Source organism: Corythoichthys intestinalis, chromosome 17 (genome assembly GCF_030265065.1).
Source record: "Corythoichthys intestinalis isolate RoL2023-P3 chromosome 17, ASM3026506v1, whole genome shotgun sequence".
Taxonomy (NCBI): Eukaryota; Metazoa; Chordata; class Actinopteri; order Syngnathiformes; family Syngnathidae; genus Corythoichthys; species Corythoichthys intestinalis.
The window spans coordinates 7,982,830-8,007,197 of NC_080411.1; the positions used below are offsets into that span (position 1 = coordinate 7,982,830).

Sequence of the window (24,368 nt, forward strand, 5' to 3'; positions counted from 1 at the left end):
AAAGGCTTCCAAAATTCACTCTTTTCTTTTCATTGCTAAATTAGTAAAAAAAAAAAAAAAATTAGATTTGTTGATTACTCGTAAAATTAGTCGGCTGACTAATCAGGAGAAAATTTGTCGTTCAGGACAGCCCTAGTGTACCAAAACATATTTCCTCCACACCCTTCTCACCTTTTTAACCCCGGACCCATGAAGAGGGCCGTTGGATATGTTCGCCTTAGGCCCCAAAATTGCCAAGTCCGCCACTAGTGGTACCCTTTTAAAAAGTCTGCAGACTAATGCAAAATAATCGTTAAGGACAGCCCTAATCTTGTCGCACAATATTAGCGGAAACGCAGGACTCCCAGAATCCACTTGATCACGTTTGGAGCTTTGTTGTGATGAATCCAAACAGGAAGTGCTTCTTTTGTTGCGGGTGACTGCGGGAGCGAAGGCCAGGGAGGGAGAGGCTGAGGCTGCATTCAACTTGCTACTGCCAAACAGGTTTCTCCTTTATTTTCATGAATTATTATCACGTCTCGTTTTATCCTCGTATCGCACTGTGGATTACGACGGATACGATCCTTACATGAATCTATTTAAATAGAGTTCTATCGCGTCTGAATGCGACTCTTGCTTTCATTTGATGCTTTACTGTATTACATAATGCCATTTACAAATCTAAGCACGCATCACGTTTGTTGTGTTTTTGATATTTTGTAGCCATTGGTAACGGGGGGCGAACCGACCTGTCGTTAACCAGTGGTCTGTGTATTTTAGGCCTAATATTTGTTTTGACATCACGTAGTAAAGGTAGCTTTGAATAGCTTTGCATTTGGATTTAATGGCGCGCTGTTGCTTTACCGTTTACAAGGTGGTTATTAGTCAAATCGTGCCACCTGTTCAGTCTTTTATTGTCACTGTTTCGCCCCTGTCCAATTTCTGACGCAGCCGCGCCATGGCGTGCCTCTGCAGATCGCAGCCATCCTCTTGCCTAGCCTGCTTTTCGAAATGTAGCCACGACAATGCAACAATGCTTTGAGCTCGACGGGTCCCTACTGCTTCTACATATCATATTTTCTGTTTATGTTGACATTTCCTTCAGATTAGCCTGAATGTTGTAAGGTGCTGTTTCAGCTAGGGACATAAAATAATTCCATCACAATTTATCGTAGAAATTGAATTTTATATGTTGGTCTCGTGTGGTGTACGTGATGGGGATCATTTTTTTCAGGTGGTAATTGGTATAAAACGCTTAAGAACCACAAATCTTGTGAAAGAGCATTTTTTTGGCGGTCACTATCAGTGTTGTTAATCTTACTGAAAAAAAGTAATTAATTATTGTTACAAATTACTTCTCCCAAAAAGTAATTGCGTTAGTAACTCAATTACCTGAATGTAAGAGTAATTAGTTACTTGGCAAAGTAATTGGTGATAATTACTTTTTTTTTTTCTTCCTCAAAAAAAAAATAAATAAAAAATAAATAAACAAATAAAATAAAATAAAAATAAAAAACATTGGCCACACTATGTGAAGTTTTTTGTGAAGGTTTTTGGTACAATTGGCCCGAGCCCAATTCTTTACCCTAATTTACCTTTTACCCTGAATCAACTGTTAAAAGTTGTTAAAATTGCTCCCATTATTGCATTAGTTCCCTTCTCTCTACTTTCGACATATGAACGTTTTAAAACTGTTTCATCATTTAAAGATAGATTCAAGTCAAGATTTTGCCGATTTAGAATTATTTTAGATAAAAAGTTACTTAGGTTCGCTAGGAAGGTTCTCTACAACAGAGCCGTCCTAAAAAGTGTACTGCTTTAAGATGGCGGCTGTCTACTAACGCATTTAGTGCCATGTCTGTCGTTTTGCATCTAGTTACAGTGCTGCTCGAAAGTTTGTGAACCCCACAGCGATGGTCAGATTTTTTGTAAAAAAAAACTAAAATAACCTTATTAAATGTTAAGTTATACCCAAATCCACAATACTGACATTCCAAATAATGGACTGAAACAAAAGAAATAGTTATATTGTCATTCTTTATTTAACAAAAGTGGTTGATTTAAGAAAAACTCAGATATCATGTGTGCAAAAGTATGTGAACCCCTTCAGTTAATAGGATATTGCGCCTCCTTTTGCAGAGATTACCTCAACCAAACGGTTTCTGTAGTGACTAATCAGCCTCTCACATCTACTTTGGGGGATTTTTGCCCATTCTTCCTTGCAGAACGCAGTCAGTTGAGAGAGGTTTGATGGGCGTCTGGCATGAACTGCTCGCTTCAGGTCCCGCCACAGCATTTCAATGGGATTTAGGTCAGGACTTTGACTGGGCCAGTCCAGAACACGAATCTTCTTCTTTTTCAGCCATTCCTTGGTTGTATTGCTGGAATGCTTTGGATCATTATCATGTTGCATGATCCACCTTCTGCCAAGCTTTAACTTCAAAACAGATGGCGTCAGGTTATGTTCTAGGATTTGACAATATTCCTCAGAATTCATGATTCCCTGGACTATGTGGAGTTGTCCAGGTCCTGAGGATGAAAAGCAAGCCCAGATCTTGACATTCCCACCTCCATGCTTCACTGTTGGGAGAAGGTTCTTTTGGTGGTATGCAGTGTTGACTTTTCGCCAGACATGGCGGTTTTGGTTGTGACCAAACAGTTCAATTTTGCACCTACATCAGTTGATGAAAACTCTTTTTAATTTAGTCTCGACAACACAACTGTTAAAAAAACAAAAAAAAACTACTGAATTGATTGATTAGGAAATCAGGTTGAAATAATAGAAAATTCCAAAATGTTGAGGGGGTTCACAAACTTTTGAGCAGCACTGTATATCTATATACAGTACATGTGATATCTACCATGTCTACCATATCTACCATAACATGCGGGCGTAGTTTGGAGGCTATCGGCTACAACATGTATTATTGGAGCTACCTAGCATCGCGTTTGCTCGGCGTCACAACTTTATTGCCTCCTCCCCACTCCTGCTCTGCTCTGTCGTCTCGGTGAGTCCGTCTCCCTCAGACTTTTCGACCAATATAGTAACGCATAGTAACGCATGCCTTTCCGCGTTGCCAAGATGAGAAAAGTAATTAATTAGATTACCCACTACTGAAAAAAATAACGCCGTTAGTAACGCCGTTATATTGTAACGCCGTTATTAACAACACTGGTCACTATACATCAGTGGCGTAGATAGTTAAATCAAAGCTACATTGTTTAAGGTGTGTCACAACAATGTGTTTGGGAATATCTAGTCAACTGAATGCCTGTTAACTAAATACACAATTTAGGAAATTCCATATCGCATTCAATCTATAAAACGGTACATAATTTGATACACTTAATAATAACCAACACGGCCCTGTGTCCAATACAAAACCCTCCTACCACAACAAAACAAGTAGGAACTAATATTCACATAGGAACTAAAGTTATACAACATAAAATATACAATATAAGTGAATACTACATCACATTTGTAAAATAAACACATAATAGCCCATTGAAATAAAATAAATTGAAATGAGCTAAAACACCTGTAATTAAATAATTATAATAAGACACAGATCCTTCTTACACAATTAGATTTATTAATTTCTGTGTGGCGCTTTAACTTGAGAAAATCCACCAATTAAGCTTTTGAAAACCGTTCATAAGAAAAAAAAAAGATTCATTGAGGCATTTCATTTGTAAAATACATGTTAACATCTTTGTCATTGGGATTGCTTTTCTCTTTAGCACAGAACTTCTTTTTTCTTCTTTCTTTCAGAAAGAAAGCTGACCAATATGCGGGGTCTGAAAGGCAAATTGCTTTTTTCTTCTTTCTTTCAGAAAGAAAGTTAACCAATACGCGGGGTCTGAAAGGCAAATTGTTGTTGGATTATCTTTAAATACCCGCTACTTTTTGAGCAGAATTCTAGCTTTGTATAGGCTAATCTTCCTATTGTTGAAAGCACAAAAGTGTGTAATAAACAACTAGCACATTTATATTTTGAATTTTGTTTTCTTACTGTACTGAAAGCAAACCGAACCGTGACCTCAAAACCGAGGTACGTACCGAACCGAGATTTTTGTGTACCGTTACGCCCCTATAAAGTATAGTATAGTACAGTATAGGGCTGCAGCTATCGAATACAGTATATTAGTAATCGAGTAATCGACTGAAAATTCTATCGATTAATCGAGTAATCGGATAAAACATTTCTTTTTTTTTTAGGTAAAGAGCAATTGTACATATAGATGAGAAAACAAGACATTTCATGTAATATTGAACCATTTTCAGTCAATCAATGTCTTTATTTTCAATGTACATTGTTGAAAACAGCCAACAATTGCATCTCAAATGTGACCAAAAAAAAGACTAATTCACTGCTTTCACTCCAAAAACTTTTAGATCTTATAAAAAAAAAAAATATATATATATATATATATTTCTTACCTAAAAATGTCATTACGCTTGATAACACACATGACTTAAAAGTTAGGTGTTTTTCCTACGTGTTTCAATTGAATTTCCACTTGTGTCAAGCTATAAATTCTAGTTAAGTTTTAAGTTAGTCTAAACTGTAAGTCTTGATAGGATTTTGAGTTTTTGCAGTGTTCAAAATAAATGCTGTTCTGTATTGGATCACATTAGGCACCAGTGCTACTTGGTGTTTTATCCAGCAATGACTACTGAGCTAAAATTGACAGTTAGCATTATTATGTTTTTATTTTACACCCTCATCACTCTACAGCGCTGTTTTCACAAATTAAATAAAGCCTGTATGTAAGAGTTAGCCACACATCGACAGTGGTCATAATGAATAGAAACCTAGCCCTCCGCAGGGATGATGTTACGTGAGCTAGTGAAAGTAACATTAATCTTATTTATGAGCGCCGAGAAGTGTACTGCTTTAAGATGGCGGCTGTTTTATTAACGCCGCAGAGTCGGTCATTTCGCATCTAGTTCTATGTACATGTGATATCTATGACACGCATCAGACGCTACCTGCTAGGCTGCTACCACCGTAACAACATGCAGGCGTAGTTTTTAGCAACGTCGGCACAGTTTGTAACGGCTGTCGGCTGCAGTAAGGTATTTTTTTATTGCTTCTTCCTCTACGCACGTGACGTCAGCGTGTTGTCCCGCCTTAAAAGTAGTCCGGGCAAAACGTGATGCTAAGAGCTGGCAAAATTAAACGATTCCTCGAGGTGAATAAAATTACTCGGATCAGTTTTTAAACTCGAGTTACTCGAGTTGCTCGAGTAATCGTTTCAGCTCTAGTACAGTATAGTATATAGTTGAATGGCAACTCTTTTACCAGGATAGTCAAGAAAAAACATTAGCAACAGAAATGTCATTCAATCCATCTGCAGGCGACTGGGATAATCATCATTTTACGACACTGTGCGGGTGGGTGCTGGTCCACATGGGAAATACATTCTCCTTAACCCCTCCGGACCGGCATTTTTTCTGCAAGGCAAAAAAAAAAAATAATAATCTGTGCTGATTTTTACTCTGTTCAAACACCAGAACACAGTGCAATTATTTGGCAGGGGATATTTCATGCTTTTTATTGGTTATTTTTATTGTTAATTTGTTTTTAATGAGAAACAAGCACTTAACGTTATGCTTTTTGAAGTTGCGTTTTGTCTGCCGTTTTCAAAGAGGCAAAAAATAGGAAAGAGGGCGTGCCAAACCTCATGATTTGATTTCAATGAGTAAAGTTATATCCAATCATCTGACAGAAGTGGAAATAGCAAATAAATTCAGTTTATTAATTGGTTTAGAGATGCGAATGAGTCATGTCTTTCAGCAGCATGCTTAGGTCTGAAGGGGTTAAGGTAAAAACACTCCCACTTTTGTCCATCAGCATTGCTAAAATTGACCAAAACTGAAAAGTAACCTCATGTTTCTTGAGACCTTTTTCAGAAAAGTACATCACCTGCCTTATACAGAACAATATTAAGTTTAAGTTAATATACAGTACCTCTAGCGTAATTTACTGAATATTTCAAGTTAACATTAGGGCTGTCAAACGATTAAAATTTTTAACCGAGTTAATCAAAGCTTAAAAATTAATTAATCGTAATTAATCGCATTTCAAACCATCTCTAAAATATGCCATATGTTTCTGTAAATTATTGTTGGAATGGAAAGATAAGACACAAGACGGATATATGCATACAACATACTGTACATAAGTACTGTATCTGTTTATTGTAAAAATAAATCCACAAATGGCATTATTAACATTCTTTCTGTTAAAGTGATCCACGGATAGAAAGACTTGTAGTTATTAAAAGATAAATGTTATAGTTCCAAGTTATAGTAATTTTATATTAAAACCCCTCTTCATGTTTTAGTTTTAATAAAATTTGTAAAATTTTCAATCAAAATTAGAGTTAATATAATAATAATAATTAGAATAGAGTGACCAAAGTCTGAGTAAGTTTAACGTGTATTTTGCATAGCTATTTTGATATGGAATGCCAGTTCATTTTGCATTGTTGTTTAACTTTGTGAGAATAGGGCCTCATTACTATAGACTGAAGTGCTTTTCTATTTGTGAACATTATTTTTTTTTTGAGAGATAGGAATATCATTTTTGTTGTGCTTTCACTATACAATATTTATGTTTGTTGTGAAGGAGTTGCCGAAGCTTATGCCAATAAACGGCGCGGTCCAAAGAACGCCTGTGTCCACTCGCCTTTATAAAATATATATCTCTGTACGTATCTTACCCAAAATACAACAAGAGACACATAATTGCCACTAAAAGAAAGAAAACTTACCGAAATATGTGTGGAGCACAAATAGCAATTTGCATTGCATTGTGCATACAGCATAAACGTCTCACAAAGACTAATTCTCCCACGTTTAGAAGAAATAACATTAGTATGGAATAGGCATGTGCCAGTATGAGATTTTGACGGTACGATAACCGTGAGCAAAAATACCGCGGTTTCACGGTATCATGGTATTGCAATTATAGGTCCAAAATTTTGAGATGTATGGGTTTTTAAAAAAAGAAAAAAAATTTAATGTTTTTTTTTTTTCCATTGAACAGGATTTTTTTTCAAAACATATTTGCAAATTGGAACATGAATATAATGTGAAAATATATAAATTAACAAAAAATAACAAATATTTTATATAAAATTAAAATAAATAGAACCTAGACTATACCCACAGCCACAGCTCAAGTTGCTCAATATTAGAGTAAGAACAAAATAATTGCTATAAAAAAGTGAAAACACTTCTAAATAAAATTAAAAATATATACTGTATGACTTTTTTTGAGGGGGGGAAGCTCAAGTGAAGTTTTGCCATTTTCAGCCACTGTGTCAACTCTAGTCTACATGATGCCATGCCTTTGTGTTAAAAAGAACAAAGAATTCATAAGTTAATAAGTTGATTAAAAATGTATAAGTTAGTTTTATGAATTAGTTAAAATGTAAATATTGTTGAGGAAAGGTTTCATCTAAAAAAAAAAAAAAAAGTGAGGAGTGAGACCTCTTTTCTCAATTAGCGATCTTTGACGCGATCCTTTTTCTTTCCCCCTTCTTCCACTCAAGCTTGTTTCTCACTCAGTGGCTGTGAGACATAAAATCTCAACGAAGCTGCTCTCCCAGCTTAGCCTAGGCTAACATTCGTCTTTGTAAGTTTTAGTTAGTTTGTATATTGAATTTGAAAGGAAAATGTGTTTTGTTTTTGGCGAACTTTTTAATGGTGCTACTACTATCCTGTTGAACCTAATCACACGTGGAAAAATACAATTGTACAACGTTTTAAATGTATTCATTTGTATATTTCACCATGATTTGAGAGCTCAATAAATTGAAGAAAAGTACGCCTTGTGTTTGGAGGGTTTGTTTTTGGGGTTTGCTGGCTGTTTAGCAGAATAGCGTCACTGGGACTCACGGCAACAAACGGGAAGGGTGAGCGCTGCCGCACGAAGCCACTTCGGCTGCATTTTGGCACATGAAAAATAGCGAATACCGTACTAAGGTATGACGGAAAATTTCAGTGGTTTTGAAACCGCGACGTTTTCGCACCACGGTAAACCGTGAAACCGGTAACCGGCACATGTCTAGTATGGAACGGCGCTGCCCCCAAGCGGCCGGTGGCATTCTCTTGACTCTTAATGTCCATAAACGGCTTCATTGTAATCTGTTTGAGGCAATGTGCGAGCGGGTCATTCAGTGCATGCGTTAATTGCATCAAATATTTTAACGTGATTAATTTAAAAAATTAATTACCGCCCGTTAATGCGATAATTTTGACAGCCCTAGTTAACATATTTGTCTCCATTTTGTCCACCAGTACGCCTGTAAAGATGGAAGTGGATCTCAGTGGAGTGTCGAGGGCTCACGTTTCCATTCTACCTGCAGCTGAGATCAAAGCTACGTTGAAAGCGGAGGCGGAACGACCTCGTTGCGCCAGCACGCCTTGCTCCCCCATCAGAGGTACTGTAGCAGGATACCAAATCCTCCACATGGACTCAAACTATCTAGTGGGCTTCACAACTGGCGAGGAGTTGCTCAAATTGGCCCACAAATGGTCGGAAAACTCCCCGGAGAAGAGCGCTCTCTCAGAGGCTGTGCCCAGCCCCGTTCAGACCGGTGCCTCCAAATCCTTAGACCTGGGCATCCACCGGTCTTCGAGAATCTTTAAAGCCAAAAATCGCTACTACCAGCCTTACGACATTCCTGCTGCTAACGGTCGGAGAAGGCGGCGCATGCCCAGCTCGAGCGACACCTTCCTCAGGTCAATGTCTTCAGGGGAACACGGCAGGGGCGTGCATGCGCCGCTCCCCTTGTGTCGTCTTAAAGGCAAGAGGACCCAGTCCAAGTCTTTGGACTACCTTAACCTCGACAAAATCGCTATCAAGGATTCATCAGACACGGAGGTGTTACAATACCAACTGCAGCATCTCACCCTGCGTGGAGAGCGCGTATTTAGTAGAAACAAAACTTAAAAGCTCAGAAGAAGACATATTTTGGGCGTCTTTCACAGCAGTGGGTGGGATTTGGGTGCTATTTCCAGCTTGGTTTTGGCGCACTCAGATTAGAAGCGGTTCTTTCACAAGACGGCCTGATAATCGAGCTCTGTTATTACCTGGGATTAAGCCCTGCACTGAACACATAACATTGAAGAGAACCCTTTTTAGTACTCACACTGTATTGAGATTGTGGAGGTCAAAATGTGAACGATATCTTAGCAATAACCGATTTCCCGACTTTATTTATTATAGCCGAAACATGCACATATCACATTGTATCGGCTTTAAATTACAATCATGCTGGTTTAACTGCCTAATGTGATCTTTAAAAGATGTGATGTTCCTTTGAGTGTGACTCTGGATACAACTGTCAAATTAACACGATCACGTACTTGTATTCTATTTGAGATTCATTGTTTATTTAATAGTATCTTTTAATATTTGTGTTATTAAAATCACTTCCCTGATGATACGCTTTGGGAAAAGTACTTTCATTCAGCCTATGGGTGGGAACATCTGAGTACTTACCTCACGATATGATTCAATACGAGTTGCAAAACAGTCCCTAAAAAAAGTCTTGCCGCTTATCCGTTTTGTAGAAACAATTGCTAATAACTAGGGTTGTTCCGATCATGTTTTTTTGCTCTTGATCCGATCGTTTTAGTTTTGAGTATCTGCCGATCCCGATATTTCCCGATCCAATTGCGATTTTGTTTTTTTGTTTTTTTTGCTCCCGATTTAATTCCAATCATTCCCGATAATTTTTCCCAATCATATACATTTTGGCAATGCATTAAGAAAAAAAAATTAATAAAACTCGGACGAATATATACATTCAACATACAGTACATAAATACTGTATTTGTTTATCATGACAACAAATCCTCAAGATGGCATTTACATTATTAACATTCTTTCTGTGAGAGGGATCCACGGATAGAAAGACTTGTAATTCTTAAAGAATAAATGTGACTTTGTATATTGTGACTAAATATTGCCATCTAGTGTTTTTGTTGAGCTTTCAGTAAATGATACTGTAGCCATTTAACTGTTCTGCCGAAATGCATGATGGGAAGTGCAACCATGACTGTGCGTAGTGGTACCAATTGATATATCTTCTCTGCGTTGGAAATAAATAGGGTGTTAAGAAAACATCAATTACTACCTTTCTTCCCCGCATTGCTTCCCACGATATTTCTAATTGTAGGGAGAGGGATTGTAAGGCTTTAGCCAATTAAAAAAAGGCTCCAAAGGCTGTCAAAATTCACTCTCCTCATTTTATGCTGCCTTTTAGTTCTATATATAGGTAAAATGGCGCCATTACAGATTGAAAGCGACAAAGCGTGAGTGGGTCGTGCAGCGCATGCGTTAATTGCGTTCAATATTTTAACGCGATAATTTTTTTTTTAAATTAATTACCGCTGTTAACGGGATAAATTTGATAACCCTATCTTAAGCCTAAACTAAAGACTCTGGATGAGTGTAACATATTATGTCTGTAACGTTAAATACAATTAGAAAACGATTTAATTAAAAAATATATATATTAAAAAAAGGCATGTCCGATATTTTTTTGCCGATTCCGATAGTTTGAAAATGACGTGATCGGACCCGATCGATCGGCAACATCTCTACTAATAACCTGACTTTTAATTATTCAGTTGGTTTCAGAAATGGCTCATATGAAAGTTAAGACCCTCCCAAATGATGTTAAATGTACAAAAATATATTGTTTTCACTGAAAAAAGATTGATCATTCAATGAAGACATAAAAGTCCAATTTTGGCAAGACAAAAGTTTTGTCGCCTACAGAAAGTAGTGTGAAAATTGAACAAAAAATGTACTCAAATACAAAAATATGTTACATAACATAAGCGAATTAAGTAGTGGTGGTGTGAGATCCAAATTTAATATTTTGTATGACTTCCATGGGCTTGAAGGACTGCATCCGTGCGGTTCGGCAAGGATTCATACAATTTATTGATGAAGTCATCAGGAACATCAAAGAAAGCAGCCTTGCATGCCTCCCGAGTTCATCAACATCCTTGGGTTTCGTCTTCCATGCTTCCTCTTTCATCCTGTTCATGTCTGGTGACTGGGCTGGCCAGTCCTGGGGGATCTTGATCTTCTTTGCTAGAGGTGGGAATCTGTGGGCACCTAACGATTTGATTACGATTTCATAGGCTACGATTCGATTATAAATCGATTATTGATGACACCCACCTCCCCCCGCTATTAGCTGCTTTTAATGTTTTGTACATTAGTTCCAAAAACTGTTTTAAAAAAAAAAAAAAAAAAAAAAAAAAAAAAAGCCTGGCAGGCTTAAATAAACGACTATTTCAGTATCAAGTTAACAGTTAAAAACAATAAATAATATACTCAAATCCCCATTCTGTATCCGCAGCTTTAAACTACATTCAATTAATTTAATGTTGTGAATCAACCGTTAAAGTTGTTAAAATTGCTCCCGTTATTCCATAATTTCCCTTTTGTCTACTTTCGAATTGTGGGAGTTTTAAAACTATCTTAAAGATAGATTCAAGTCAATATTTTACCGATTTAGGAGTATTTTAGATAAAAAGTTAATTAGGTTCGCTTGGAAGGTTCGCTACAACAGCCTTGCAGGGAAGTCTACTGCTTTAAGATGGCGGCCGTTTAATAACGCCCGGAAATAGCTTTCTCTACATGTGCTGCTAACGCCACTGAGTCTATTTTGCATCTAGTCCTATATAAGTATGATATCTACCGTACCGTTATGTGGAGCTGTCGGCAGCAGTCAGGTATGTTGTTTTTTTATCTCGCGGCATGAGTTGAGCTAGAGCCGTGAGTTGAGCATTGGCATTACCCGAGGGGCTGGGTAATGACAAGCATGATGTTTAGCTACTCTCGCTCCGTTCCTCATTGCGTCCCGAAGACCGCGCGGCGCGCTGAGTGTGTTTTACTTCCGCTTTACCTGGTATAATTCAATAATCGGAATTTGGATGTTTGTGAATCGTTCTCGAATCTTCCACGGCCGAATCGCGAATAACTTAAGAATCGGAAATTTCGCACACCTCTATTCTTTGCCTTGAGGAACTTTGAGGTAGAGATTGAAGTATGTGATGGAGCACCATCCTGCTGCAGAATTTGTCCCTTTTTATGGTTAGGAATGTAAGAGGCAGCTAAGATTTGTTGATATTTCAGACTATTTATGTTGCCTTCCACCCTGCAGATCTTTCGCACACCCCCATACTGGATGTAACCCCAGACCATGATTTTGCCACCACCAAACTTCACTGTTTTCTTAGTGAATCTCGGATCCATACGGGCTTTAGTAGGTCTCTTGCAATATTTGCGGCGACTGTCGTGCAATTCAATGGAAGATTCTTTTGAAAAATCCACCTTTTGCCACAAAACAGTGAAGTTTGGTGGCAACAAACTCATGGTCTGGGGTTACATCCAGTATGGGGGTGTGCAAAAGATGCTAAGATGAAGGTGCAAAAGAAGTAGCGGAGTGTGAACCCTAAACCCTAACCCTAACACAAAAAAACGGCCCGCACAGGTCAGCCCGTGAATAAAAACTCACCATTTTGATATGTGCAAATTTTAGTGAGTTTTCAAGCATGTTCAGAACTTCAAATTGGCCATTTTCATTTGCCCTGAAGAAGCCCTAAACCCTAACCCTAATCCCCAAATAAGCCCGACTTTGGTACTCTGCCCAGGTCAGGCCCGTGAATGAAAACTCACCATTTTGATAACTTAACATCTCATATGTCTCATGAAGAGTCTCACCAATTTTTAGGAGGATCCAACTAACTGCCTCGGCGCAATGGTCTCAAACGTGCACCCTGGTTTTCGACAAAAATGGCATGTCTTTCAATATTCAATCCTAAATACCCGATTTTCTGTTGGGTTTGGAATATGGGTGCAAGAGACTTTTTGAAGCATTTTGGCCCAAGGTATCCCCTCTCGAAATTTCATCGCTCTACGTTGAAAAAACCTTTTTTTAAAAATTCCAGGGGGCGCCACTGAGCCATTTTTTGACATTTTTTCACAACATTGCCAAATTATTGAAATTTTCGCGACTCGCATGTTTGTACAAATTTTGGTAAGTTTTTGAGCATGTTAAGACCTCCAAATGGGCCATTTTCATTTGCCATGAAGAAAGAATAATAATAATCCTTTGCAGAACAATAGGGCCTTCGCACCATGTTGGTGCTCGGGTCCTAATTAAAAGTCAGGTTATTAGCAATTGTTTCTGCAAAATGGATAAGAGACAAGACTTTTGTCAGGGACTGTAGAACGATAATGATTTTCTCACGGTGTGTCGATACATGGTTCCGAAAACATTCTACGATATTCTAATATACAAGTAATAAACAGAAAACTTTGGCCCAAAACGGTAAACAATTTGTTTTTGAGTGTGTCTGTGTTTACAACTTTCAGAAAATATGTTTTCAATCCCTGATCACACTGCAGTCTGTTAGCACCAACACACTATGCTGCTTTATTTAATATTAGTGAGCCATGGGGACATGTACTGTCCTAGAGAAATATTTGTACACCTTTTGATCATTTGTTTTCAGCATACAGTAGTATGAAAAAGTAATTGAACCTTTTGGAATTTCTCACATTTCTGCATAAAATCACCATCAAATGTGATCTGATCTTTGTCAAAATAACACAAATGAAAAAAACGATGCTTTAACTAAAACCACCCAAACATTTATAGGTTTTCATATTTTAATGAGGAAAGCAAGCAAACAATAAAATAAGGGGGGAAAATAAGTAAGTTAACCCTCTGCCTAAGGAGACTTAAAGAGCAATTGAAACCAATGTTTACCAAACAATTTACGTCAGGTGTGTGCCCAATCACTGATGTGTGGTTTAAAGCTGCCCTGCCCACTATAAAACTCACACCTGGTAAGAATTGTCTTGATGAGAAGCATTGTCTGATGTGTTTTATGGCTCGGTCAAAAGAGCTGTCAGAAGACCTGCGATCGAGGATTGTTGATTTGTATAAAGCTGGGAAAGGACACAAAATCATCTCTCAAAGTCTGGATGTTCAACAAATCGAGAGTCAGAGAATTTGTCTAAAAATGGGGAGAGTTTGGCAGTGTTGCTTCTGTCCCAAGGAGTGGCTGTCCACCAAAGATGACGCCAAGAGTTCAGCACAGAACACTCAGAAAGGTAAGAAAAGAACTCTAGTGTGTCTGCTAAAGACTTACAGGAAACACTGGCACAGTCCATTCATTATATTATCTCTGTGCACACATCAACTATATGTAAAACATTGGCCAAGAATAATGTTCACTGGAGGACTCCACAGAGGAAGCCACTTCTGTCTTGCTTAATATTTGCAAAAAGGAACTTGAGCACTCCACAGAGGTTTTGGCAAAATATTTTGTGGACTGATGAAACCAAAGTTGAATTGTTTGGGAGTAATACGTGAAGCATGGTGGAGGGAGCATCATGATTTGGGGCTGTTTTGCTTTCTTGGGGCCTGGACAACTTGCAAATATCAAAGGAAGAATGAATTCAAAAGTTTATTAGGATGTTTTGCAGGAAAACCTGAGGCCATCCGTCAGACAGTTAAAGCTAAAAAGAGGATGGATGCTGCAACAAGACAATGATCCAAATACAGAAGTAAATCAACTTCAGAATGGTTTCAGAAGAACAAAATACATGTTCTGGAGTGGCCAAATCAAAGTCCAGACTTGAAACCCATTGAGATGCTGTGGCATGACCTCAAGACAGCGATTCATGCCAAGCATCCCAGGAATCTGACTGAACTACAGCAGTCTTGTAGAGAAGAATGGGCCAAAATTAATCCTGATCGATGTTCAGACTGATCTGCAGCTACAGGAAGCATCTGGTTGTTAATGCTGCCAAAGGGGCGGGCCACAAAATTTTAAATGTGATGGTTCACTGACTTTATTTTTCCCCCTTCTGTCATTGTTTGCATACTATCCTCATTAAAAATATGAAAAGCTATAAATGTTTGGGTGGTTTTAGTTCAAGCAGACACTGTTTATTCATCTGTGTGATTTTGACAATGATCAGATCCCATTTGATGGTGATTTTATGCAGAAATGCGAGACATTCCAAAATGTTCAAATACTTTTTCATACCACTGTATTTTGTTGTGTTAATTTCAAATCAAACAGCCAATTATTTCGTCACATAAAATATCTCAGTGTGGGATATGATATGCAATAGACCATACAGTAGTCCTTTATTTACAAGTCATGGATATTTGTTAACACATTCAAAGGGTGTACAAACCTAACTGTTATGTCGTTGTATATAAGCTCACCTTTACACACAAACCTTTGTTTCTACCACTGTCACACATGTACTGTCCACTTGATGTTAACCAATGACTGTTACAGTACTTATTAAAGCTTACTACAATCTAAGATGGCAGGGAAGCTTGTACTCATGTGTTTTGACCTAACGGTAACAACTGAAAACTTATTTAAATTATTTATTAGATCACTTATTTATTAACTTGTTGTAAAACCCTACAAATCAACTATTCACCTGAGGTGTCTGTTCACACCAGAGGTTGCGCTAGACATTTTCGTTGTCTGTCATTTTGACTGACAGGGTCATAAAAATCCGGTCATTGTCTATTTTTACCCGTCACTTCAATTTTTAAAATGATAATGATGACATATTCAATAGTATTTAGTTTTCATTCATTTTTAATTAATATTGTAACGCTTGCTTGGCGGCGAAAAATTAGACACGGAAGTTGTATTTTTCTCCCTCTTTTTACTCTGCTTACCGCCAACAACACCAACAAAACAACTCCACTCCCAAAGAAAAAGAGGCAACTATATAGACCCCAATCACCAACGTCACACAATGATCTCAATTGTGGTTGTCAGCCCAAAATCTTCTAAATATACCGTATTGGCCCAAATATAAGACGACCCCGATTATAAGACGACCCCCTCTTTTTCAAGACTTAAGTTTGAAAAAAGACTTTTTGAACACCAAATTAATTTTTATACAGAAACGACCACGGAAAGCTTTTCTCTGACTGAGCATTTTTTAGGCGATCTTTTTGAGCTCTCCATCTCCGTACATTACACTCTGTGACACCATATTTCACAGCCGCTTTGCAGTTGTTTGAAGACACCGCCTCATTTATCACCATCAACTTGAAGTTTGCGTCATAACTTCTCCTCAGCTGCCGGTGTTCTGCCAAAATGTCCTACATCGGCGAAACGTCCTACATTAGTCGAATTTGACACCTAAATTACTACCGTGCGCTCTAAATTTGTTTTGTTTAGATGCATACAGGAATAACGTACTAAAGAAATGCCTGCAGAAAATACTTAAATGTAGTTATGTCAAATAAGGACGATTTAAATACGCTACGTGACTAATGTGGTCAACTGCTTCAAAGCTAACACAAAAAAAACACAATGGTTAAAAGTATGAGAGGGTAATACATGCAAAAAGTATCTTTGAGGCTGTGAAAAGGTTCTAAATAACTAAATAAAAACAAAAATAGTGAGTACTCGCCGCTTCCAACCGATGTGCGCATGCGTGTGAATGCATATGCAAGCGCCCTGAGCATTGTGTAGGACGTTTCGCCGCGTAGTAAGGAATGGCCAAACACCGGTTAACCTGGCCAATCTTCGACCCACTTTTCTCCAAATTGTCGCGAAGTTTCTCCATTTTCGGTTATCTCTTCTATTACCGGTATTTTCTTCTCTTTTCCTTCTTACCACTTTCTTCTTCGTGTCAGGGGTTCCCTTTGGCCGCCCGAGTCGCGTTCAGCATTCGATTCATTGATGACTGGCGCCATCAAGCGTCGTGAATGGGTATATGTCTAGGCCGCAGTTTTTTTTTTTTTTTTTTTTTTTTTTTTTTTAGACCGCAGTTATAAGACGACCTCCTCTTTTTCAATCTTATTTCAGTGCAAAAAACATCGTCTTATATTCGGGCCAATACGGTATATTAAATGCATCTTACCAGATATAAAATGACTACTACATAGTCTGTGGTGATCGTTTGGTGCCCAGATTTCTTGTCGAATTACAGCAGTCCATCTCGCTCTCATCTTCGGGTCTCTCAGAATACGGTAGAACACACGCCTTCACCATTTTGATTATTAATATTAACGAGCAGAAAAACACGCCGTAATAGGAGGCATGTACGTAGCGGTAATGTGTAAACATGACGAGCTGACACACAATATGGCGGCTACAGTCAGGGGGGCGGAGTTGTGACGTCATGTAATTGGGGGTCTATACACAGGCGGCAATCTTGTCCACCAATTGGATGACGCGCTGGCACACCGGGTGCACCAATAAGAACCTCGCGTTGATGTGTCAATCACAGTGCCGCCGCCAGACCCCGGTGACGCTACAATATTCTGACAGAAGAGCCAACGACGTCATGCATTAAGAGAGACAATAGCTAATTAATATGCTAACTCGCCACCCTGTGGTCTGGGGTGTGAATTGCAACCTGTCAAAATGACGGACGGACTTCAGTTTTTTCCGTCACCGTTTTAAAAAACCGGTCAACGACGGAAAATATCCGGTTAACGCGACCCCTGGTTCACACACACACACAACTCTCCAAACAAATAGCCTATAGTTATTAATGAACCCTGGCCAAAACACACACCAACACACGAAAATCGCTTTGAATAATTAGAAAAACAGAGACAATCCTTCTGGCCAAAAAAGTGATATCACATGAAAATTTTTATTGTATAATTTGTCTGTCATGACATAAAACATGCTGAATAAAAAGATGAGAAGACAGTACAGTACAGTATCACGACAGCCAAATCTCGGCAACATTCATAGGCAACTGTTTTGACTTGTATTTTTAAAAAAAACAAAAAAACTGTTGCATGAAGATACATTCCAGGAAATAAAGAGGACACACAATTACACTGGAGCAAATAAGTATTTAGTCAACTACTAATTGTGCAAGTTCTCCCACTTGAAAATATTAGAGAGGCCTGTAATGTCAACATGGGTAAACCTCAACCATGAGAGACAGAATGTGGGGAAAAAAAACAGAAAATCACAGTTTGATTTTTAAAGGATTTATTTGCAAATCATGGTGAAAAATAAGTATTTGGTCAACACCAAAAGTTCATCTCAATACTTTGTTATGTACTAGGGTTGTTCCGATCATGTTTTTTTGCTCCCTATCTGATCAATTTAGTTTGAGTATCTGCCTATCCCGATATTTCCCGATCCGATTGCTTTTTTTTTTTTTGCTCCCGATTCAATTCCAATCATTCACGATAATTTTTCCCAATCATATACATTTTGGCAATGCATTAAGAAAAAAATGAATAAAACTCGGACGAATATATACACTCAACATACAGTACATAAGTACTGTATTTGTTTATTATGACAATAAATCCTCAAGATGGCATTTACATTATTAACATTCTTTCTGTGAGAGGGATGCACGAATAGAAAGACTTGTAATTCTTAAAGGATAAATGTGACTTTGTAAATTGTGACTAAATATTGCCATGTAGTGTATTTGCTGAGCTTTCAGTAAATGATACTGTAGCCATTTAACTGTTCTGCCCAAATGCATGATGGGAAGTGCAACCATGACTATGCAAAGCGGCACCAATTGATATATCTTCTCTGCGTTGGGAAATAACATAGGGTGTTTAGAAAAAGATCAACTACTACCTTTCTTCCCCACATTGCTTGCCACGATATTTCTAATTGTTGAGAGAGGGGTTGTAAGGCTTAAGCCAATTAAAAAAAGGCTCTAAAGGCTGCCAAAATTCACTCTACTCATTTTACGCTGCCTTTTAGCTTTATAAAGAGGTAAAACGGCGCCATTATAGATTGAACGCGACATTGCGTGAGTGGGTCTTGCAGCGCATTCGTTGATTGCGTTAAATACTTTAACGTGATTAAAAAAATTAATTACCGCCATTAACGCGATAAATTTGACAACCCTACTTTAAACCAAAACTAAAGACTGGATGAGTGTAAGACATTTTGTCTTTAACTTTAGTACAATTGGAAAACAATTTAATTAAAAAATATATATATTTAAAAAAGGCATGTCCGATATTTTTTTGCCGATTCCGATAATTTGAAAATGACGTGATCGGACCCAATCGATTGGCATCTTTATTATGTACCCTTTGTCGGCAATAACGGAGGCCAAACGTTTTCTGTAACTCTTCACAAGCTTTTCACACACTGTTGCTGGTATTTTGGCCCATTCCTCCATGCAGATCTCCTCTAGAGCAGTGATGTTTTGGGGCTGTCATTGGGCAACACGGACTTTGAACTCCCTCCACAGATTTTCTATGGGGTTGAGATCATTCATTCTTTCCTTTACATAGATCAGTCGTCCTGGTCCCTTTGCAGAAAACCAGCCCCAAAGCATGATGTTTCCACCCCCATGCTTCACAGTGGGTATGGTGTTCTTCGGATGCAATTCAGTATTCTTTCTCCTCCAAACACGAGAGCCTGTGTTTTTACCAAAAAGTTATTTTGGTTTCATCTGACCATAACACATTCTCCCAGTCCTCTTCTGTCTCCCAGTCCTCTTCTGTATCATCCAAATGCTCTCTAGCGAACCGCAGATGGGCCTGGACGGGTACTGGCTTCAGCAGGGGGGGACGTCTGGCAGTGCAGGATTTGAGTCCCTGGCGGCACATTGTGTTACTGATAGTAGCCTTTGTTACTGTGGTCCCAGCTCTCTGTAGGTCATTCACTAGGTCCCCCCGTGTGGTCCTGGGATTTTTGCTCAACGTACTTGTTATCCTTTTGACGCCACGGGGTGAGATCTTGCATGGAGCCCCAGATCGAGGGACCTTATCAGTGGTCTTGTATGTCTTCCATTTTCTAATAATTGCTCCCACAGTTGATTTCTTTACACCAAGCGTTTTACTTATTGCAGATTCAGTCTTCCCAGCCTGGTGCAGGCCTACAATTATGTCTCTGGTGTCCTTCGAGTGCTCTTTGCCATAGTGGAGTTTGGAGTGTGACTGACTGAGATTGTGGACACGTGTCTTTTATACCGATAATTAGTTAAAACAGGTGCCATTAATACAGGTAACGAGTGGAGGCTCGTTAGACCTCTTTGACAGCCAGAAATCTTGCTTGTTTTTAGGTGACCAAATACTTATTTTCCACTCTAATTTGGAAATAAATTCTTTAAAAACCAAACAATGTGATTTCCTGTTGTTTTTTTTCCCCCACATTCTGTCTCTCATGGTAAAGGTTTACCCATGTTGGCAATTACAGGCCTCTCTAGTCTTTTCAAGTAGGAGAACTTGCACAATTGGTGGTTGACTAAATACTTATTTGCCCCACTGTATGCAAAAGTCTGGGAGCCTGTACCAAACTATTATATAGCAGCAGTCTATTTTGTAGCTATTTATTTACATATGGTTATTGCGCTTGTTGATTATTTGGCACCTATGTGTTAAAAGTATGAAGTATTTATTTTCAACTTCAATGGTAAGAAAAAGTATCTTGACTTTTTGGAGTTTCTCACATTTCTGCATCTCTTCTACCGGAAGCCTTGGCGCATATAGGAGCAGTCTTGTCAACTGAGAGCGAGGTCTATGGTTAAGCAGTGCGGAAAATGAATAAAAATACATATTGTGTGGACATAACAATATATGGAGTAAAAAAAAAAAAACAAAAAAAAAATCCAACCTGATTATACAAATCCACAAAAATTTAAGAGTTTAAAATTGTAGCTTTATTGTTGCAGTTTATTTTCTTGCTATTGTAGTACAGTACTTGCTTGAAACTCACTGTTCTACATTCTGGTTGCCTCTGGTGGTTGACACATGTAGTCCTGAAGGGCTTGACGTAAAGGCAGCCACTTTTTAATTGATGCTTTAAAAGCAACAATCCATCTATTAAAGAATGACAAAAACGACATTTTTAAGCTTCTTTTAAAACTTCATTTTACATCAGTAATACAAACATTGAGACACTTTACGTTAAACACCAGAATATACTGGTCCTTCTCAAAAAATTAGCATATTGTGATAAAGTTCATTATTTTCTGTAATGTACTGATAAACATTAAACTTTTAGAGATTTTAGATTCATTACACTCAACTGAAGTAGTTCAAGCCTTTTATTGTTTTAATATTGATGATTTTGGCAAAAAAAAGTCAAGAAAAACCAAAAATCCCATCTCAAAAAATTAGCATATCATGAAAAGGTACTCTAAAGAAGCTACTAACCTAATCATCTGAATCAATGAATTAACTCAAAACCCCTGCGAAAGATTCCTGAGGCTTTTAAAAACTCCCTGCCTGGTTCATTACTCAAAACCGCAATGCCCTGGAGAAGCGCCAATTCCAGACCTTGGGGGACCTGCAGAAACAGTGGACTGAGTCTGGAGTTGAAACATCCAGAGCCACCGTGCACAGGCGTGTGCTGGAAATGGGCTATAGGTGCCGCATTCCCCAGGTCAAGCCACTTTTGAACCTGAAACATCGGCAGAAGCACCTGATCTGGGCTACAGAGAAGCAGCACTGGACTGTTGCTCAGTGGTCCAAAGTACTTTTTTCAGATGACAGCAAATTTTGCATGTCATTCGGAAATCAAGGTGCCAGAGTTTGGATGAAGACTGGGGAGAAGGAAATGCCAGAATGCCTGAAGTCCAGTGTCAAGTAGTGATGTCATGTCAGCTGCAATGCTCTGCAAACTCCACACAGGAGGGCCGAAGCCCGGGATTGAACCCTTGATCTCAGAACTGTGAGGCGGACGTGCTAACCACTCAGCCACCGTGCCGCGTGGGTTTCCTCCGGGAACTCCGCTTTCCTCCCACATCCCAAAAACATGCGCGGTAGGCTGATTGAACGCTCTAAATTGTCCGTAGGTATGAGTGTGTGCTTGAACGGTTGTATGTCTCCTTGTGCCCTGCGATTGGCTGGCAACCAGTTCAGGGTGTCCCCTGCCTACTGCCCGTAGTTAGCTGAGATAGGCTCCGAAACCTCCGCGACCCTCGTGAGGAAAAAGCGGCATGGAAAATGAATGAATGAATGAATTTATGCTTCCATCTGCTGAAAAGCTTTATGGAGATGAAAATTTCATTTTTCAGCACAACCTGGAACCTGCTCACAGTGCCAAAACCACTGGTAAATGGTTTACTGACCATGGTATGACTGTGCTCAATTGGCCTGCCAACTCTCCTGACCCGAACCCAATAGAGAATCTGTAGGATATTGTGAAGAGGAAGTTGAGAGACACCAGACCCAACACTTTGGATGAGCTTAAGGCCGCTACCGAAGCATCCTGGGCCTCCATAACACCTCAGCAGTGCCACAGGCTGATTGCCTCCAAGCCATATTAAATTGCCTTAGGACACCTGCGTTACCGTTTGACAGGTTTACCGCCCCAGTCAAATTCCCCCCCTGCCCCTGTCCCCAGAGCAGGGCGCGCTTGGCGCCGGATACTACTGCCCAGCCGGCCGGGCCCACGGGAGCACCCGGCCCGCCAGACCGCACGCGCGCTCAAGTGCACACACGTCCTCCTCACAGAGAGAGACCGAGACGCCCCGTCCGACTCAGTCGTCTTCCGACGGAGCCCGCCGCCCTCCCTTGCCTGCCGGGGAGAAGCTGCTGCCGCCGCCACTGCGCACACTCACGCGCACATTCGCCCGCCGTCACCCTCGAACCCGCTGGGCCGGAGGAGCCGTCCGCCTCGCTGCCGGCTGGCGGGAGCCCTCCGGACCCCAGAAAAGGTGTTGGTCGATATAGACAGCAGGACGGTGGCCATGGAAGTCGGAACCCGCCAAGGAGTGTGTAACAACTCACCTGCCGAATCAACTAGCCCTGAAAATGGATGGCGCTGGAGCGTCGGGCCCACACCCGGCGGGCGGGGCAGCGGTGGGCGAGAGCCAAAGGGGTGGGGTCAGATTGGGTTTACAATAACTCAGCGTCCAGTCAAGCAGCTCCATTGCGGTTGTAAGGTTATGGCTTTGTCATTGTCCCTGACATTCTAGCATCTATTTGTTGTGGGAACATTTTGTTGTGGCTATGTGTGTGGAAAAAGTGTTATGTGTATCACAGCTGGTGTGAGTCGTGACTAAAAATGCTTTTCTTATAAGTCTCTTTAAAGGGTACATTCCTAAGGTGTACACGGTGGCAACATTTGCCGCACACAAAGATCACTGCAACGGTTTCATCAGACATAAATGTATGAGGAAAAATCAAACAACATGTTGTACATATTTTATCACATCAGGTTTATCAGTACATTACAGAAAATAATGAACTTTATCACAATATGCTAATTGTTTGAGAAGGACCAGTATTGTCAATTATGATCAAAGCTCTTTTCAAAGCAATTTATTATGATAGTTCTTGTTATTCATTGTAAGTAACTGAGAAGACAAACAGAATGCATTGATTTTAAAAAGTATAAATGCCTGGACTGCTGCATGAATTATAAAAAAGAAGAAAAAAGTAAGGTTTTTTTGGGGTTTTTTTTTTCATATGAATGCAAGGTTCCTCACCGTTTATTCTCATTTGGATTCTCTGCACAGAAGTAGAAAGTCTTAAACTCATCAGATGGAGGTTTCAGCTCAATGGTGGATTTCTTGCTTCCAAAATGCTGCTCCCGCACCATATAACCCTGAAGGTAGATCCCTCCTAAGAACAAAAAATTGTGACATGATGAATTCATAACAAGAGAAGTTTAGAAATAGCCCTCGCTCATTGAATACCATAAACCACAGCACGCAAGCTGATCTTCAGCATGTCAGTACACAATACCTTTATATCTCTTTGTAATTTAGATGTGCACAAAATAAAAATACATACTACCAGATCACACACAGTCATGTGAATAAATTAGTACACCCCATTAAATATGCAGTTCCTAAGAAATGTTCACATATCAATGTCTGATCTTGTTTTTCTTGCATCAAATTGCAAGTAAACAACAAAAATTAACATTGTTTTACTCATTAAACCAAATATATCGACAAAAATGTATATTCTAACTGAGGAAAAAGGACACCTTACCACCTAATAGTTAGTGTTACCCCCTTTGGCTGAAATAACTTCAGTGAGACGCTTTTTGTAGCTATCTACCAGTCTTTGGCATCAGTCTGAAGAAGGTTTGCTCCGCTCCTCAACGCAGAATACTTTCAACTGTGAGATGTTTGAGGGCTTTCTTCCATGTACAGCCCGTTTCAAGTCACCCCACTGCATCTCAGTGGGATTATGATCTGGGCTTTGACTCGGCCATTCCAGGAATCTCCATTTGGTGGATTTACTGGTATGTTTTGGGTCATTGTCCTGTTGCAGGGTCCAGTTTCGCTTCAGCTTTAATTTTTCACAGATGATCTCACATGTTCCTCAAGCACCCTCTGATACATGATAGAATTCATGGTGGATTCTATGATGTTGAGCTGGCCAGG

The 24,368-nt window shown here is 39.3% G+C and overlaps 2 protein-coding genes across 5 annotated transcripts in view; one reads left to right on the forward strand and one right to left on the reverse strand.

Moving 5' to 3' along the window:
• The first annotated feature begins 252 nt into the window (after positions 1 to 252).
• macir (macrophage immunometabolism regulator) lies at positions 253 to 15,817 on the forward strand. Its single transcript, XM_057819535.1, has 2 exons — positions 253 to 483; positions 8,294 to 15,817. The coding sequence occupies exon 2, from the start codon at positions 8,307 to 8,309 to the stop codon at positions 8,946 to 8,948; it is 642 nt and encodes a 213-aa protein (XP_057675518.1). The 5' UTR covers positions 253 to 483; positions 8,294 to 8,306; the 3' UTR covers positions 8,949 to 15,817.
• Positions 15,818 to 17,593: 1,776 nt separating this feature from the next.
• pdzph1 (PDZ and pleckstrin homology domains 1) overlaps positions 17,594 to 24,368 on the reverse strand; it is a 29,770-nt gene continuing 22,995 nt past the window's right edge. For 3 of the 4 annotated variants that reach the window (XM_057818531.1, XM_057818533.1, XM_057818534.1), the window contains 2 exons: positions 23,460 to 23,595; positions 17,594 to 20,844 (listed from right to left, as the gene is read on the reverse strand). In XM_057818531.1, the coding sequence (XP_057674514.1) occupies positions 20,745 to 20,844; positions 23,460 to 23,595 (236 nt within the window). In that variant the 3' untranslated portion in view covers positions 17,594 to 20,744. The remainder of the gene's footprint in view (positions 20,845 to 23,459; positions 23,596 to 24,368) is intronic. The other variant, XM_057818532.1, reaches the window with a different exon arrangement.